Consider the following 18,094-nt stretch of genomic DNA (forward strand, 5'->3'; position numbering starts at 1 on the left):
AATTAGTTGACAATTATTTGAATAATCGATTAATCACAATTAAGCCCTAGTTTACCAATAAAAAAATAACCTTTTAGGGTTCATTTTGATATATTTTCTTCAGCCATATGGGTCTTTGTTTTTTAATTTTCTGGAGTCTATAAGGATAACCCCTAAACCTGATTCTAAATCATTAGCTAGGAGATTTTTTTTGGAGATTTTCTAAATTACACTCAATGTGTTTGGATTAATAGACATGCTAATAGTCTGATTTAATCATTTTTGCATTTAACAAAACCTAATAATTCCTGATAAAGTTAAAAGTATTTATGTGATTCATTTTATGTATGTAGGGACTAAAACCAAAACCAAACTTTTTAACCCTAGTTTCAGTGTGTCCCTTGTGCTTCACGGAGCAAAATTAGGTTGTGCAACAAAGGTAAATAAACATGAGCAAGAAAGACGAGCAGAATAGCAGCAACAACTCCCAGCTCAAATTCCTTTAGAGAAAGTTCCCATGTGTATCCGAAAACTGGGTTATATCTATGGTTCATTTTTATATCGATTTCTTACTGAATATTTTGTTCATGATAATAAAATGGATTAAAATTACATTTTAAAAAATTACAAAAAAATTACATTTTAAAAATAAAATCAAATTGATCTCATTGGTGATGAACAGCCACACTATGGTAGACAGCAACACAAACATGGGGAGCAGAATGATCTCAGTGGTGGTAGTTTGCTACAGAGCACTCAAATAAGGCAAAATATTCACCTTGCCTTATTCTCCTTACCGTCTTTACTACCTGTTTGAGCTGCTAGCTCATAAATTATATGTGGATGCTTCCTCCTCCCACAAACGGTGGTTCCCATGGTGACCGTCAATAAATATCCAAACCAAACACTCTTGATGAACAAAAATGTATATCTTTCATGTGTTTTGGTCCATCGGCACAAAATTGATACCAAAACATTATTTTAGACCAGAAAGACAATCCCTGCTTTTTTTTGTTCAATAATAATATTTAGTTTTTTTTCTTCTTGGAAATCAGAGGGATTTTCCCAATAGTTCTTAGGTCCTATCACTTTTTAGTCGTAATTTCTTCTGATTTTCTTTTTCTATTATGAAAAATAATCATTTATTTTCCTTTCCGTAAGCATACAATGGTGTGCAGCAGGAACGACTCGACAGTGAGCAGCTGCCAGGGTAGAGCTGCTGACATCAGTTTTCCTGGGTTACATCACATCAACAAATGTACAGTGAATTGTTATAATAACACCCAGGATATGTAGAGTATCTATTTATACAGTTAATTAGCAAGAAATAAAAGATTTGGGGTGAGTAGTTTAACTGTCCTGTCAAATGATTTGAAAGCGAAATATTGAAGCTTACTAATTTAAGGCTTTGCAGCAGTTTAATAAAACATGTAGCTACCTGTCCACTCCATTACTTCACCCAGGCCCGAATTTCACTAGGTTGAAATATTAGGGTTTATTTCTGTTAGCCTGCCACTGCAATGATGGAAGAACTTACAGATCCAATCCAAATTGTTTTTGTTTGGTTTTTATTGTCCCATGGCTCTCTCCCTAAGTGCACTAATGGGATTATTGCAATGCGGTTAATGTAGAGACCACTTTGTTTTAAATCTTAATCCCAGTAGAGATGCAACAAAAAATGCTCAACACAAAAGAGAGGAAAGTCATGCATATTAGGGTTGCCACATACAGAATATAGTTTAATGTCACTTCTAGTTTTTTATCCAACACGTTTGCATATCTTTACACTCTTGTTGCATTTTTATTTGTGCGTTGGACTGTTTTCTCATGGGAGCCTGAAGGTAGAATCTGATCAAAGAGAATAATTCAGGTTTATAGCTGAGGGAGGAGAAGGGAGAAAACCTCTGGAGCTGAGGGTACAAAGGGAAGTTAAATCTCCAACCAGAGTGATAGTCAGCTGTGGTTTGTGTTACACTTTGAAAGAGGGATTGGAGGTAAGAATTTCAGAGAAGGATGTCTGGATTGTTTTCTTGTTTGCAAAATAGTTTATTTCAATCTTCGCATCCATCTCTAGAGAAAAGGCAATAGTTTGTTGAACCCATCAGGTTTATAGAATTACAACTATAGGGTATTTTTGATATTTTATGCATATTGATCCTTAATGTTGTAAAGAATCCATATTACTTATGCATCATTTAGATACGGCTGGTTTGGTTTCCCTCCCATGTTGCCTCATTAACACTATTAACAAACTTGAAGATCTTGACAGGTATATGTTAATGTGTATTAATGGATTCATCTCGCTGTATGATGCAAATTTGTAACCAACATTTTTCTTTCTGCCCCTTTCCTCAAAATTTCCTGTGGCATTCCCAATCCCTTGTCTGTTTGAAAAATAAATAGTGGCAAAATGTAAAAAAAAATCTTGAAGACAAGGTTGAACCTTCTATATCTCGAGTAGTAGTAACATTTCATTTGTAAATATGGCCATTTTTACGTAGTGGGAGTTTTTTGGATGGACTATTTACATCACATACTAAAGCGTTAACACGTTAGAGTAGTAAAAAGGTCTCCATTAAATGTAACTTTAAAGTTTCCATACTTTCATTTTTATTTAGAAATCATGACAGAGATTTTATGCAGTATTTCATTGGTGATAATCTTACAGGTGGTATGCATTAAAACTGTTTATGAGTAGCATATTATGGCCACTTGAGTGGACTGAACTGGACATTTATGCCCACGCCTGATGTAGATCTTGGTGATCAAGATTTTACTTGGGTGGAATCAGTGTTGCCAGGTAATCATTTCAATTTATGATTATCTTGCCAGAGACATAAAATTATTGTATTTTGAGTTAAATGATCATACGAGTCAGTTGTATTAATGCGCTATGCTCACTCTTTTGTTGAATAGTGTCTAACAGGCACTGACAGCTTTGTGACATCAATACTGAATGGATTCATCAGCTGATCCACAGTCAAGCTTTTATTGTCATTAAACTGTCACAAGTACAGAACAACAAAATGAACACTTTGCATTTAACCCATCCCCTTGGGGAGCAGTGGACTTGCCATTGTGCGGCGCCCAGGGAGCAGTGTGGGGTTCACTCAGAGTGGAAGGCTGTGGGAAGATTTGATCCCATAGACTCCCAGGTGGAAGTCATGTGCACTGACCAGTCTGCCAAAAGAATGTCCCCAAAAAGGGATTAAGGAGGAAGGAATCAATAGGATTAATCATGATTAACTGATTATGGAAAAAATCCTAAACCAATTCACTAATCTATTAATTGTTAACTGGATTATAGACCCTAAAACATTATTAAGCTACCTGCTTAAGCTATAATCATACCAAAATATTTCATTTTGCATTACAGATAGAAGAAAAGTTTTTCAAATGAATACTCTGTCCAGAACTCCATAAGTCAAAAAGTTTTGCTATCACCTGGTTTAATTCTGTAAAAAAAATCCGCTTTAAGGAACCTTTTTCTATCCAATTATTAATCGATTCATTTAAAAAAGAATTGAGAGATTAATCAGTTATCAAAATAATCGTTGGTTGCAGCCCTAATTTTGTCCATATTGCATATTTTTATTTCACAGAAGTTCAAATCAGAAATGTTTTTCCACATCCAGACTAAGTGGTGGTTCTTAAATACTGGGTAAATCCAACAATATTGTTTGATATTTATTTCTGCACCTTCATGAATTGAGGGAGTTTGCCTGCAATACAGTAACCTCAAAAAAGTTTTTCCGAGATGCATTTCAACTCAATCTTTACTTTAGGACAATGTCCCAACGAAAATCTTTTGCATATTTTTTATAAATATCTGCCCCCATTAAATGAAAATCCCCAAAATCTCACTGCATGGATGGACGATACTTAGAGGTATCATGTTGATAGTTTTATATTAGATAAATGTTCTGTATAAGTTAAGAGAAAAAAATACTATATTTTCACTTCTAAATATGGAAGCTATAAATGAACAAAGTGTATATTTTATCTCTAAATGGGCTGTTGTAGACTTCCTGTTTGAGGAAGAGTTAGTCAGGTCATAAACTCTGTAGCAAAACAGGTCATCTTTTCTATGCTAACAGGACATCCTTAGTTTTTTATGATCAACGATAATCTTCTAACTGGACCCATAAATAACCCTCGACTTTTATTTCTCTCCATCACTTCCCCTTTACATCATTTCAAGTGCTTTTGTCTCTTCAACTGGAGGAGAAACATCTGCAATATTAGTGTAAACTATGCTCTCTACTTTCGCCCTGCAAGATGCACCGAACTACACTACAGTTAAAAATAGTCATTTTCTCATGAATTACCTGCTCAGAAATCCAGATAAAAAGATACAATGAAATTTATGCTGGTGAGTGAGCCTGCAAGGCAGCGAGCGGCGGTGTAACGAGGACCAGATTATTACATTTCCTGAGAACAGGCCGCTCTGTAGAGCTGAAACATTATGTATTTAGTGTGCTGGGAGGTGTGCAAAGGAAACTAGCACTGTGTGCTCTTAAGCAAGTAGTCGGTCAACCATAGTAAAAAGAAGAAAGGAAAGCATTTAAACTTCCTTAGTTGTTGTTGGGCCTAAAAACAAAAAGAAACTTGGATTTATCAGGATTTCTGAACTTCAAGGGTACACGTTTATAGCCAATCACAACTTGTGTACTGCGTTCCTCTGCTTAAACTAACACTTTAACCAAAACAGAAACTCTTGTAATGTGATATCTGATACTGGTGAGTAAAGTGTGTTGCTTCGCTGCAAGAGATGATTAAAAAGTGGGAGTTCATACACAGCTGTTATTCTGACTAAATTTAGGGATGAGATGCTAATCTGATTAAATGTAAAGTTAAACATGTAGAGAATATTAATACTGTTAAAACCCACATTGTTTAAAAAGTAACATTATGTGTTATTCATTTCACTGGCTGTATTATAAGCATACATATAGCACTAATACCAATATTTCTTCTAATTAACAGTGAAGAATTGTTTTTTTTTATATAGAACTCTAATTACAAATATGTTAGCAATTGTTTGTTTGAATGGAGTGTTTTAAGTGTTGTTCTTTCAACCCTCCACTTGCTGATACTGTTTGATCAGATGGATGGACTCAAACAGCTTCTTAAAGAGTCGTCTCCTCAGGTTTACAGGAAGCACTAAGGAAATTGGGATGATTAGGAAAAGGCTGGTAGCATCACTGTAATATCCTGGAAAGGTTTCTCCTGTTATTTTTTTTCTGATGTCTAGCAGCACTAATTTAGAATCCTGCATATAAATTATTAAAATAAACCTGACTGTGACCCCTGGTGGTACACACCCTCAGGTTACACATCAAGTTCGGCTCTTACGCTTTGAAAATTGCGCATAAACAGCTAAAGGGAGTGATCTGATTTTACTGTAATTTAGTCTGCATTAAAAGCGGCAATTGGCATGTAAATGATTTGATTTGCAAGAATTTGAGCCGTCAAGTGCACCAGAGCAAACAAGGAGATGCATGATCTATTGAATTCTGCTGTTATGTCTTTGTCTGTCCAGCATGACAGAAACACTTTTCACTACACAGTAAAAGATGATGACGGTTGCAGGATCAGACAAACTGGCCTCCTTCAAACCTACGAAACATCACCCGTTAAACTCTGTTTACACCGGGATAAAAAGGCATCCGTCGTCTGACCTTCGCCTTCTGCTCTGCAGCAAACACCTCCAACACACATTTAGCTCCTGCTGTCTGTTGTAGATGACAGCTTCTTACTAATCAAATCGTTTGCATACTAATCCCTGGCGAACGTGATTAGTTTCAAAGTAGAAAATTCTTTCTGGGTGCCAAACTTGATGCTTTTCTGTTTTCATTTTCAGTGAGCTACTGTGCATTGACCCCTTTTCCATTTACTTAAATTTGTTATACCCTAACTTTTATTAAACACAAAATATTAAAAGATTAGAAAAATTGCTAAGGTAGAATTTTTAATCTTTTATCAAAAGCAATCTTTTGTTCTTAACGCACTCTAGTAAGGTAATCCTTTTTGTGCAATTGCATTAGATATTTGAAGATAATTGAAGATTTTAAAGTGATTATTCTCTCAGTGGTAGATTAATTAGATGTCGTAATGTCTGGCTTAACGTTCTGCTTTTCTTTGTGGATCTACAGCTTAGACCTGCCTTTGTTTAGCTGGGATTTTGATCGGTAGAAGGCAGGGGTCTACAATGGACAGGGGAAGAGACAAAGAGAATAACTATGTATATTAAAAATAAAAGATTTTTTTTTTTTTTTTGCAATTGAGGCCAAATGTATAACCTCAAATTCTCCTCAAGAGAAAGACTTAAGTGATGACAGGAAGTGAAAGTGGAACTGCTCTCTTCAAGAGCATTAAACCAGAAAAAAGAAAAGCTTTTTGAGCAATATTTGGTAAATTAGTGGTTACCTTTTCACACCATCACATCAGTCTGTGATTCTGACCTGGACAAAACTTGTTGTTGAAAACAAGCTTTTTATATTTGATATATTTTGTTATTCTGAGGTAATATATACAGCTCTTTAATAGATCTAATGTGTGTGATTTCTAATTCGCACAACTTAAAGTTATAGCGAAGGATGCTCTTTTTCAGGGTAGATGAAGCGGTCGTCTTAATTGTCAATCATTCTGGTGATATGTTTACGTAAGGATGTCCTACGTGCTCGTCCCCATTTTCACATGCTGGTGGTGAGTCTGACATAGTCAAAAAATTGCAAATCTTCTTTTGGAAACTAAGCTTATATGAACTATGAGAAAAGCAAATTTTAAACAGAGCGTGCACGAGGAGGAATGGGCTCCTACATGCTCTTGCACGCTTTTAATATGCGTTCCCTGTCGGGTACAGGGTTGTGCATGTGCACTTTTTTTTAAAAACTGGAGAGGACGGGTCTTTTCAAAAATTCACCAAAATCTTCCATTATACCTTTACACTACCGGTCTCTGTAAGGGTCTCTGCAGAGGTCTGGCAAAAATAGAATCAAGTTGACTTTTACCATTGTGCTGTCTGCTCACTGTTGCCCTGCGCTGCCCTGCAATGGCTGTGTTAATTGATTCTAATGACTCCATATTTGCTGCATTTTGCAGCTGAGAGAAGTCGGATGTAGTGGAAATTGACAGTAAGCCCCTCCCCTCTATGCAGCTGCGCACCTAAATAAATGATTATCCTCTGTGATTGACAATAGAAAAGCATTGTTTGGAGTTACGGGCAGATGAATCAAACATGAACGATGATGATGATGATGATGATGATGATGATGATGATGATGATGGGTGGCTGTTTTAATATAGAGGCAATGAGCTTTTTTTAAATGGTGGAACTGCACTGAATCAGACAGACAATTAACATTGTAAAAACAAAATAACTTTTGTGTGTCAGGATGTTTGTTGTAAAATGATTAATCCTTTATTTGTTCCCTAGCAGTTGTATTTATTTATAACCAATTTACTTGGACTGAATACCAACTTCACTACTATTATTTAAATTCAGTCTATCTTTCCCTTTCCTGCACCTTTTAAATGTGTTAAAGTCATTGCTTGTTCTGTTGGCATCGTCGCTTTGTTTTCCGTACACTTATCACTGAGAGGCTTTAATGTCAGCTGACATTAAACTTTTAACTAAAGCACATCTAAAATGCAGATTGTCGCTAGCTTAATTTGTCTGTAAACGTTTTGCTCTCACTGACCAGAGGACAGAAAATGTTGACATTAGGGTGGGCCCTCTGGCTGTTCCTGTGGAGCAAATCTAAAGTCTTATTCATTGAAAATAAAGCTCGTCATGAATCTTGTTAAGGTGGGTTCAGCTAATACTGCTGATTCTGAAGGCCCTGTGCAGGTTTGATTGACATAGCAACACAAAGACAACGAAAATGGAAATTGGATCGGACAAATGTAGCAACCACATAAATGTGATGGAAGCAGCGCAGCCAAGAGAAACATTACAAAATATAGAGAATTTTTTTTTTTTTTTTTTTGAATACATTTCTACAGTTGGAAAGAAGCAAATTAAAGTTTAGGTTGTTAATATAGGTTAGTGTTTCATGTTGATTTTAGACCAGCAGTGAAGGCTTTAAAGGCCCTGACGCCCCACCACTGATCAAATGTGGATATCAAGGACAGGGAAAGATGGAAAACGGTAAAAAAAAATTTATGTCTTTCCAAATTTGCATCTAAGCGCCTTTACAGTATTGCAGTATTTCATTTGCTTGTTAAATATGCTGTGCAGGTTAGGTTATTCTTACGTTGCAGATAATTTGTTTACCAAATGGTCTAAAATAAAATTATTAATAAAAATATGACAACACAAGCTGCATATTTTTGATGTTTTAAAGTTACTAGGAACACACAGATGAATTTAACTCATTTGATCACACATTTAAGCATTTAATTTTTGTATTCTACAAGTTCCTAACCTTGTGGAAGGAACTTAGGTCGGGATTCTCTGTAAAAATGCCCGACTTCCCAGAAAAAAACAAATTTTCTTTCCTTCCTTTGAATAGCTGAGTTAGAAGAAGCCTCCTCAGTCTTACCACTGGCCTGCCTTAGACTTTGTGGTTAAAGTCTTCTCCACTTGTTTGTCCTTTTTCATGCTGACAACATTAAATGCTTTAATATCATCCTGTTGTGGTTTGATAAACTTTTTTTTTTTTTTACATTATGCATTTATGTGTAGAACACTTTATCCCTGTGAAAGTAAAGAGGAGTGAAAAGCAACCACATGATGCGAAAGCAGATGTTCTTCTCATACACCGATCCTTCCATTTAACAATTCTAAAGATAGATTATTGATATGCCTAGTAATTTGTTTGAGGTGTATTAGTATGTTTTTTTTTTTTTGCTTAATGAAACATAAAGAAATGTGGCAGCAGCAGGCAGACATATGGATCACATCTTCATCCTTAAGTGCATTTGAATGGTATCCAACTCTCCCTCGGTCTGCTTTTGTGGGCAGATGAATCCTCTTGAGAGGACAAGCATTAAATATCTTTAAATCACAAAAGGTCTTAGTGGCTTTTACATCAAATCTGGCTTCCTCCTCTTTCAGTGTGTTGGGTTTCGCTCTAAATGTTTCCGACACTGATTGCCAGCAGGGAGCAAAGCAGTCCTCCTCCTTCCTGTGAGCGGCAGCTACTGCAAACTTTGTAAGGGGGGGGTGGTCTGCTATTGGTTGAAATTTGGGAGCATTTGACCTGAATGCCAAACACATAAAGCTCTGCCAAACGTTTTTTTTTTTCTCTCCTTTAAACATTCCCTCTTTTTTATAATCCTCTTTTATTTCCTGCCTCCCTCTTTGTGAGCTGTTGAAAGAGCCTCTGAACACTCCCCCTGTGAAGTGCTGTCGAACCCCAGCTCAGCAGCCTCTTGCTCATCTTTCTCTCTTAAAATCTCTGTGTAAGAGACCAGGGGGTCATGAGGAGTTTGAGCTGTAAAGCCTTCCTCTTTTCCTTCATCTGAATTTGTTGGGTGTGTGCTCAATGAGAGGCATTTTTCTTTACTGCCTCTATCAAAAAATAAGTTGTGTAGCTATAAAAATTGGGAAGATTAAAGCAAATAAAGATCTTTTGTACATTGCTGTGTATGTTTTCCACTGGTCTTTACTTGAAGTTAAGAAGCGAAGAGTTTTAGAACGCCTTGATTTGTAGGGTCATTTGAAGGATTAGCCAAAAATTATGAAAAAAACCTCCATCTTTCAACACTTGTCCATCAGGATGACCTGTCTCTTATAGTCTGTTAGCAAAAGACTTGGTACATCCTGGACAAGTCGTCAGTCCATCGCAGGGCAGCACAGAAATGCATAACCATGCAAACACATTTGCATCTTTGGAGTCGCCAAACAACATAATAGTTTTTGGGGGTTTTTCGCCTGTGGGAAAAAAAACAGAGTATCTGGATACTCAGGAAGAACTAACTCTTGTGCTTTTATATTTAGGCCTTCACTCCAGTGAACCCAAATAACACAACACTGTAAAAACAGGTGCTTTGATCAGATGAATCAAAATGAAACTTTGGAAATTACATTTAAATGACAATATGGAAGTAAACCAACATTTTGCATCATCCTGAACGTCCCCTTCGCTGGGGAAACATGGTGGTTGCATCATGCTGTGGTGAAGCTACTCAACTCAAGCCTTTGTTAGGTTGCAAAACTTAAAACTTGGATGCAGGTTAATATTCCAGCTCGGACTGCACAACATATTTATATTTCATCCTTGAGTTACTGCTGTTCAGCACATCAGTATTGCTACAGGGAGCTTGGACCACTGTATTTTAAGCATTTATTCCAGCAATTATTTTTGTGATTCTTGTTGTTCATCGAGAAAGGAATGTTTTTAGGCTCCAGATGGGCAACTTTTTCACTAAAACAATTTGCTTAAATGGAAATTATTAAATTATTGCTTAATTTTTCAGCAATATGACATTAATGCATGGATCTCTCAGTGTAACAAGTCAAAATTTGTCAAAATAAAAATATAGGTTGATCCTCTTAATTTTAATAAGCATAACTGCAGAAATTCTGATTTTTTTTTATTCATTTATTTATTTTTTTAAGGTCCTGATTTACCTATATAGTGAGAAAACTGTTAGAGGACTTGGAGTCAAAGCTATGAAAGCGTGGACCACCCCTGCACCCCTCAGACTCCCAAACCAATCCCTCCACGTCAGGTGGATCAGAGCCTCACTTACTGGGTTAATCTGATAGTTTGCATATTAAGGGAAATGGAAACGGCTCCTCCCAATGTGGGGAATAAGAACAAAAGAAAAAGTATTAGCAAAGAGACAAAAAGAAGAAATGGGCTGAGCAGAAAAGATGAATGACTGAATTGTTCCTCTTTAGTAGCGTGACCCCCGGCATGTTATTTCATNTATATATATGTATTCATCTTTAAATAAAGCAATATACACAGATTCTTTGTTATGATAGTGTTTATTTCACAGTTTTTCAGCCTGAAAAGAATTTTTGCCCCAGGTACCACTATTAACGATTTACATGCATGTATCGCACCTCCAGTCACAGGGTCCTCTTATGGTAAACTTCTACAAAAGTGCTTTTGTCATAGCAAAAGAACAAAAAGCAAACAAAAAATGAAAAAGAAAAAAAAGAAGAGGACACTTTTGTGTCTAAAGAAGACGTTTGTCCTAAATCAAAGTGAGCCGATGCTGTAGAAATGACCATGTATTGTTTTTTTTATTTAGTCAGTCATACGGTCAACCTAATATTCTCCTAATGTTTCACCAACATTGTGCAGAAGTACTTCCATAAGAGCAGCATTTCAAACCGTACAGTCAGAGCTACTCTGCAGTTATTTAGGTTGAATCTCTTAGACTGGCCTAGTTAAAGCCCAGGCAAAGCTTCTCCACATTCTATCTCATTGAGTTTGAGCTATTTTGCAAAAAGCAGACAAGAAATATCTGTGCTATGCCTGTGACAGAAGATTGCAGCAAGACCAAATGTAAATATTTTTTGCTAGAAACTGCAACAATGAAGTAGTTGTCTGATTTTATAAACGTTGTAAAATTCAATGAGAGTAGTAATCCAGTCTAATCCAGCTACTGCTGCCAGACGCACAGAGGCCAAAGCACACCTCCTTTCTCCTGGAAGAGCTGACGCCCCCATCCCTCTTTAGTCATAAATCTGTTGTTCTGATTCATTTCCCTTCCTGCTCTAAAGGAGCCCAGCTGTTGTCTTTGTCCCATCCTTAACTGTCAAAATATCTTTGTTGCTCCACTGTGTTTAAAAAAAAAAAGGAAAAAAAAAATCACAAGTCCTAGAAAGTCGAGCTGTTTAACTTGCAGTCATTTTTGCACAAACTTTTCACTTTTACACAACTCTCCCTCCCTCTGCTATCCCTCTCCCTCAGCTTGGGAGGCAAGAGCCAGTTTGACAGCTTTAGTGACGGCAAGCAGAGGCACATTTTCTGTGCAAACTGTTGTGCTTGAGCTGCTGTGGAGCAGCTATTAGACATTCCCCTGCAGTGACACAAACTGCTGGTTGAGACCATAGCAGTAGGAAGGTTTACACTCATCTTTTGCTCTGCAGTTGTAGCCTAATTGAAACTTAGATAAATCTATCTGGTTGTGCAAAAGGAGAGCTATTTTCCGCTGCCCCTATCACTGTGCATTAATAAGTAATCTACACAGAAGATATAAATCTTTCCAACGCTAATGGAATCTTTTTATAACGCCTAATTTAAGAGATGCTTATCACAGGTTCTGTTTCCTCAGTTTAGCCTCTCTTAAAATGCATGTAAATATTACACAGAATGCTTTCCTCACATCTTTAATACAACCTAATGGGCCTTTTTTTTTTTTTTTTTACTATCTGTTGTTCACATGCATTGAATATTCATGGGTAATCTCACTCTCATGCTTCTTCATACACTCAAATCAATGTTGTTTTCCATTTTAAACTCGGCGGGGGTTTCTGTTTGATTCAGTTAATGACTGAACATTTCAGCATGATGGGGGAAAAAAACTCGATACATATCTATTATTTGCCTTTTAATGCGGAAGACTATTTTAGTCGAAGGGTTGGTTGCATCTAATGTCTCAATAGCTAATCACAATCTTGCTTGGGATTAAGTATTGGGGTTTGATTTATTACTCGGAAAGAACACTAACTTTAAATCTTATCTTTAAAGGTTAAAGATTAACAAAATAGGGCTTTGTTGTACCAAGTGTTCTTCATTCATTAATTTCTTTCAAGCGGTGAACCTTTCCTTTTTTGTTGTAATGCTTGTTTGCAGACTCCCAGCCTGAGCTAAATATAAACTGGATTGGTTAGATTCTTTCATAGAATGAGGTTGCCTTTATCACTGAGGTTTTTCTCAAAGCCTACAGGTCTACGTCAAACATACCTCATCCCTACATGCATAGAGTCGGCCTTTAGGAACTGTGGTCCGAAGGTGGTCTGGTTGACCCACGTCAATGACCTTACTCAAAGCCCGGTGAAATAGAGCATATAATCGCCCACTGCCTGTCTAGAATAAATAAATAAACAACCCCGAAAGGCAAGGTTTGTTTGTGTGTTTGTGCACAAGCAAGGGCACATAAATTGATTTTCATGTGTCTGTCCTGCTCTTTGCCAAAATAACCCTGAAATGCTGGGATGCCAACAGAGCTCTAGTTTCTGTCATCCAAGCTTCATGCTCTCAGCTAATGCTGGTACCTGGCGCCTTGACTACGTGACATATATGCTGCCACAATTACCACTTGAGGAATTAAAGATTTAATGTCAGTTCATGCTTAAAATATCACCATTAACGTTTATCCTGGTTATGTAATGGACGGGAAACCATTCCTAGATTTATCCGAACTAATACCCTATGTGAGCAGGGATAAGCACTTAAGCTATTTTACTCAGGGATGAATGTGGATCATTTTTTAATGACTTCTTACTCCAAACAGCAGGGCTAAGCCCCACAAAAACAGCTCAAAGTGCAAAAGTATTCATACCCCTCTAATCTATTCACGTTTAGTTAGCTTTTATTATGCAATGGTTTTAGGTGAAACAGCGCCATGCAGAGATATGAAGTAGAATTAAGTTTCCACGAAAAGTACGTATTGATACCCTGAATAAAATCTAATCCAGTCCCCTGCCTTAATAATTAGGCCTAACAGTAAACAGAGTCCACCTGTGTGCAGGTTCTCTTACAGAAATAATGTATTTGGTGTTCCTGCAGAGGAAAGGCATCCCCACAGCATGATGCTGCCACCACCCTGCGTTAAATTGCAAACTGTTGGACCAATGCTGGCTGCACTGGGTTTAAATTTTTGTAAAAGTGAAGTTTTAATTTAGATTTTATGTATACACACGCATATTTTTATCCGTGTTGGCAGTGCTTTTATTTTATTTACTTTTACTTATTTTAGTTATTTTATTTTTTGTGCAGCACTTTGGAAACCTTGTGTTTATTGAAATCGTGCTTTATAAATAAAGTCGATTGAACTCGATTTGATTTCTCAAAATGATTTAAAAACGATTCATTGTTTTCTTTCAGTTTTTTCATGCACTACTTTGTGATGATTTAGCTTTATGATTTGATGTTTTTGGTTCGGGTGTGAAAGAATGTAGGAAACTTTCTGCCATGCTTGATAAAGCCAAAGTGCTCTTTAACCCAATGTTTAGTTTTTCCATTCAGGCCTACCGTTCAAATATGCAGGTCAAAGTGGTAAATCTTTTAGAAGAGACACCAATATTAGCTCAGTCTAATAAACTTTAACAGCTTTTTTTTTTTCTCCTGTAACCCTGGTTCTCTGACTGTTAGGTTCTGATATTTGTGGTTGATTTGTGACTCACTCACGTCCTTCCTTCTTCTTCTTCTTCCTAGGAGGACTCCATGAAAGATGACGGAGGAGGGGATTGTTGTAGCCAAGTGGGACTACACGGCCCAGCAGGACCAGGAACTTGACATCCGTAAAAATGAGCGCCTCTTCCTCTTGGACGACTCAAAGACGTGGTGGCGCGTCCGCAACGCCGCCAACCAAACGGGCTACGTGCCATCGAACTACGTAGAGCGCAAGAACAGCCTGAAGAAAGGCTCGCTGGTGAAGAACATCAAAGACACTCTGGGTAATAATGTTAGCTCTTATACGTTGATATGCTTTTTATTCAAAACGATAAATCTGTATCCCACAGTGATTACCAAGAGAGAGTGGGTTTCTGTTCACTGAGAGTTTGTTTTTAGTCTGGATTTCCATAGAGACTAAAACGTTTTTTTATCTGTGTTTCTTGGCTGGAAGCTGTCGCCAAGCTCTCCAGGGAGCCTGTTGACTCGGCCATTGCTCTCAGCTGTCAGCACTCTGTCGCTCAGTGTCCCCAGCCATGACTTGGATATATTATCCTGTCTGTGTGGGTACAGCTTTCTGCTTAGAGGAGGGAAAGTAGTGTGTATAGTGCAGGTAAAAGGAAGTCTCTCCTTTTCTTTCATTAAGTGAGAGAAACAGACTTCTAATGACGTATAACAGTATAACTTCTGCCTTTTGAAGCACATTTTCCTGCGTCACAATTAAGGCAAGTGGATGATGCCAATTATTGGTCTGTATCGAGAGATTTTTAAGCATTTAAATCCACGTCTGGAACCTTTAAATCTAATGGTCCATTAGCTCCAAATGCAAGCAAGGAGAGTAAAGTGAGTGATTTCCATGCTTTCTCTATGTAAAGGTGTTAACAGGTGCTTAACAGAGGAGGTTTTAGCCAGTATTCAGATCTGAAGAACAATATAGTTAGCTAGGAGAGAGAAGGGGTTAAAATCTGAAGCGCAGGGCCAAATGTGTCACCTTGAGAGCAGAACATGAGGTTATTGGCAGCAGCAACCCAGGTAATGCACAGGAAAGAATGAAATATAATGCGGTCAGTTTTTTTTAATCTTTTGTTAAGTTTATTTTCCGTCAGACAATTTACCAAATAAGATTTTTTTACTCTAAGTGCATAATATCTAAAATACTAATTTCATTAGCAGACCTTATATAGCTGCTCAAATTAAGGGCAAAGACGCTTATTTTAAGAATGTTTAACTTGTTTTTAGATCAGATTTTGCTGTTTGCCATCCTGCAGGATACTGCCACAGCTAAACAGACAACCAAGGTCAGATGTCGCTCCTATGGAGCCAAACATTCCTTTATTGATTTTTCTATCCCTTTGTTATCATTTCATCCATTTAGAAGTTCATTAATCAAACCACAGAAATATCTGCAGGGAAACCATGATGAGCTTTTAGGTTCATACTTTGATAAGAGAGTAAAATGATTTATTTTGGTAAATTGTGGGCCGATTTATTTCCACTATTTCATAATATGGAAACGGTACCATGTAGTGACATTGGTAATCTTTAACACCCACTGTCACTGATGTGATCTCCAACAAGCATCCTTGGTTGATCAAGTAGCTTCTGTTCTTTCTGATGCTCAAATCAAGGTAGGGAAATGTAAAATGGTTCAACTGCTCTGTGACTCTATGAATGGTTAGCAGTGCTGCCTCTGAGCTTTTCGTGGTTAGATTTACTCCCACCTGAGTGGCTGGAAACGGAAAGGAGAGGAATCAGGCAGGAAATGGAAACGCCTGGTGGAAATTCCACCAAAACACTGATCACACAGTTTGAGTGGTTTCTAATGGCGGGGGGGCTCAGTCACTAAGGCTCCATCAGCTCCTTTCTCTGTCACTGTGGACTTCTGCTTTTACCTTATCAGTAGTTACACTGCAGGACCAATCAGACACCTAATGGCTGTATGGGAATGATGGATTACCTCCCTGTTCTCTGACTGAGTTACATATCGACTGGAACATTTATGGCCTCGTCGTCCCATTCCAGCCCTGGCAGCATCCTTCCTGCCAGGCGCTCTTTCCTGTTAAAAGCCTGTGAAAATCCAATAGGAGAGAACACTTTCATGATGAGGTGATGAGCAATAGGTGAGGGTCAGGTGCTAATGGAAGTAACTCACTTCAAGAGATAATTTGATTGGCTGATAGCTTGATTTCGTCATCTGGTGGAGGTTTTTTTTCCTCCTTGTTTTAATCCCCCTCAGTGAGTTCACTCCATCATTATTTGAGCATTTCTGATTACTGTTATCTCCAGCTTTTCCTCTCCATCTCTGCTGCATTCTGCAGTCGTATCGTCAGCATCCATCTGAGCAGAGTCTTAACTATAAATGGCTGCCTGCTGCTCCATGCCCCACTTTCATCTCCTTGGGAAAGAAAAAAAAAATGGCAGTGGGTAAAGAAAATAAGCATAGCCCTTAATATTGGTGAAACTGGGTCAGGACTCACCTGTAAAACTAATGGGATCATTACATTTCTGTCCATTTGAGTTTTTAAAGAACACTGCAAGGTTGGCCCAATTTGTTTCAGGCGATATGAGGCACTATGTCCTGATTTCAGGTAAAAATGATAAGAAGTTGCTCTAACCCAGTTGCATTAGAGTAAAAGCCTTACAGTCGTACTTTAACCATCCAGGTTTTGATTAAATTTCAGGACTCAATCATATTTGGTCATTTTTATCCTTATTACACATTTTGACTTGCTGACATCTGGAGCATCTTTCTGGTAAATATTCTCCAGAGAATATATTCTGTCCACGACGTCTCCTCAGGTGAACCCAAAGATTTCTCCTGTCAGATGTTATTCCCACTGCGGTTTCGCCACTCTGAAATTTTAACGTCCCTCTCATTAAGTCAAATCTGGATGTTTGCTTGAACTGAATTGTAAATTCATCCCAACGCTGCGTGTCCGGAGCCCATAACATCATCAGCGACCCCTCACACCCCCACCATGGGCTCTTCCCTCTGCTGCAGGACCAGCAGATTCTGTAACAGCTTTTTTCCCGCAACCATCAGACAGCTGACCTGTTGAAAACTCTAAATCAAGTCACAAATCGAGACTCTGCATCACACTGATAACACCATACTTGCACTACATGGTGAATATTCAGAATAGAACTCAACTCAATGTTTTTACTGCATTTTGCACCATATCTATTTATTTATTTTTTAACTGCTCTGAACCTTCCACATCAATGCCTTTTTGCACCATGTCTGTCCCACACCGTTTACATTTTGATCACTGCTGCACATTATTGTTCCTGTTATTTTTCACTGCTATGCTGCTGCACAAAAAAAAATAAAAAATTGTATACACTCATACGCACAATAAAGTTTGTCTAAGTCATTAAAAAAGACAAAAAAAACTTCTTTCTGGTAGACAGACGTTTACTTTGACAAAAACCTCACGTTTATCAGAAAAAGTGACCCCCTCAACATAACGGTGCCATCACCATGCTTTACTGTAGCCATTGTGTATTTACAGTTATAGTTTGGTCTCATCGGAGTGTAACACATTCTTTGAAATAAAACATTTCTGTCTAGCCTTCTCCTTAGTCCAGGCATTCATTGGCCTTACAAGATGTTCATATCCAAAACACAAGCCAGTTCTTATTTGAAAGTCCTGCTGCTCTTTTGGTCTTTTTACCAGCATCACAGACCAATTTAAGCAGCTATATTTCAGCAGCTGCTTAAATGTCGGATTTTTATCCTTGTTAGAAGCATCCCTTTCCTATTGAGGTAGAGTGAAAGATGGAGCTTCATGGAGTCGTACATTCTTCTTTGC

At 37.6% G+C, this 18,094-nt stretch overlaps 1 protein-coding gene across 1 annotated transcript in view; it reads left to right on the forward strand.

The window, feature by feature from the left end:
- Positions 1-18,094, forward strand: part of nck2 (NCK adaptor protein 2) — a 48,279-nt gene that overhangs the window by 21,452 nt on the left and 8,733 nt on the right. Inside the window, exon 2 of the mRNA XM_015393790.1 lies at positions 14,325-14,566. Within this exon, the coding sequence (XP_015249276.1) occupies positions 14,341-14,566 (226 nt within the window). The 5' untranslated portion in view covers positions 14,325-14,340. The remainder of the gene's footprint in view (positions 1-14,324; positions 14,567-18,094) is intronic.

The sequence above is a fragment of the Cyprinodon variegatus genome, unplaced genomic scaffold (genome assembly GCF_000732505.1).
Source record: "Cyprinodon variegatus isolate N-32 unplaced genomic scaffold, C_variegatus-1.0 Scaffold657, whole genome shotgun sequence".
NCBI classification, from domain to species: domain Eukaryota; kingdom Metazoa; phylum Chordata; class Actinopteri; order Cyprinodontiformes; family Cyprinodontidae; genus Cyprinodon; species Cyprinodon variegatus.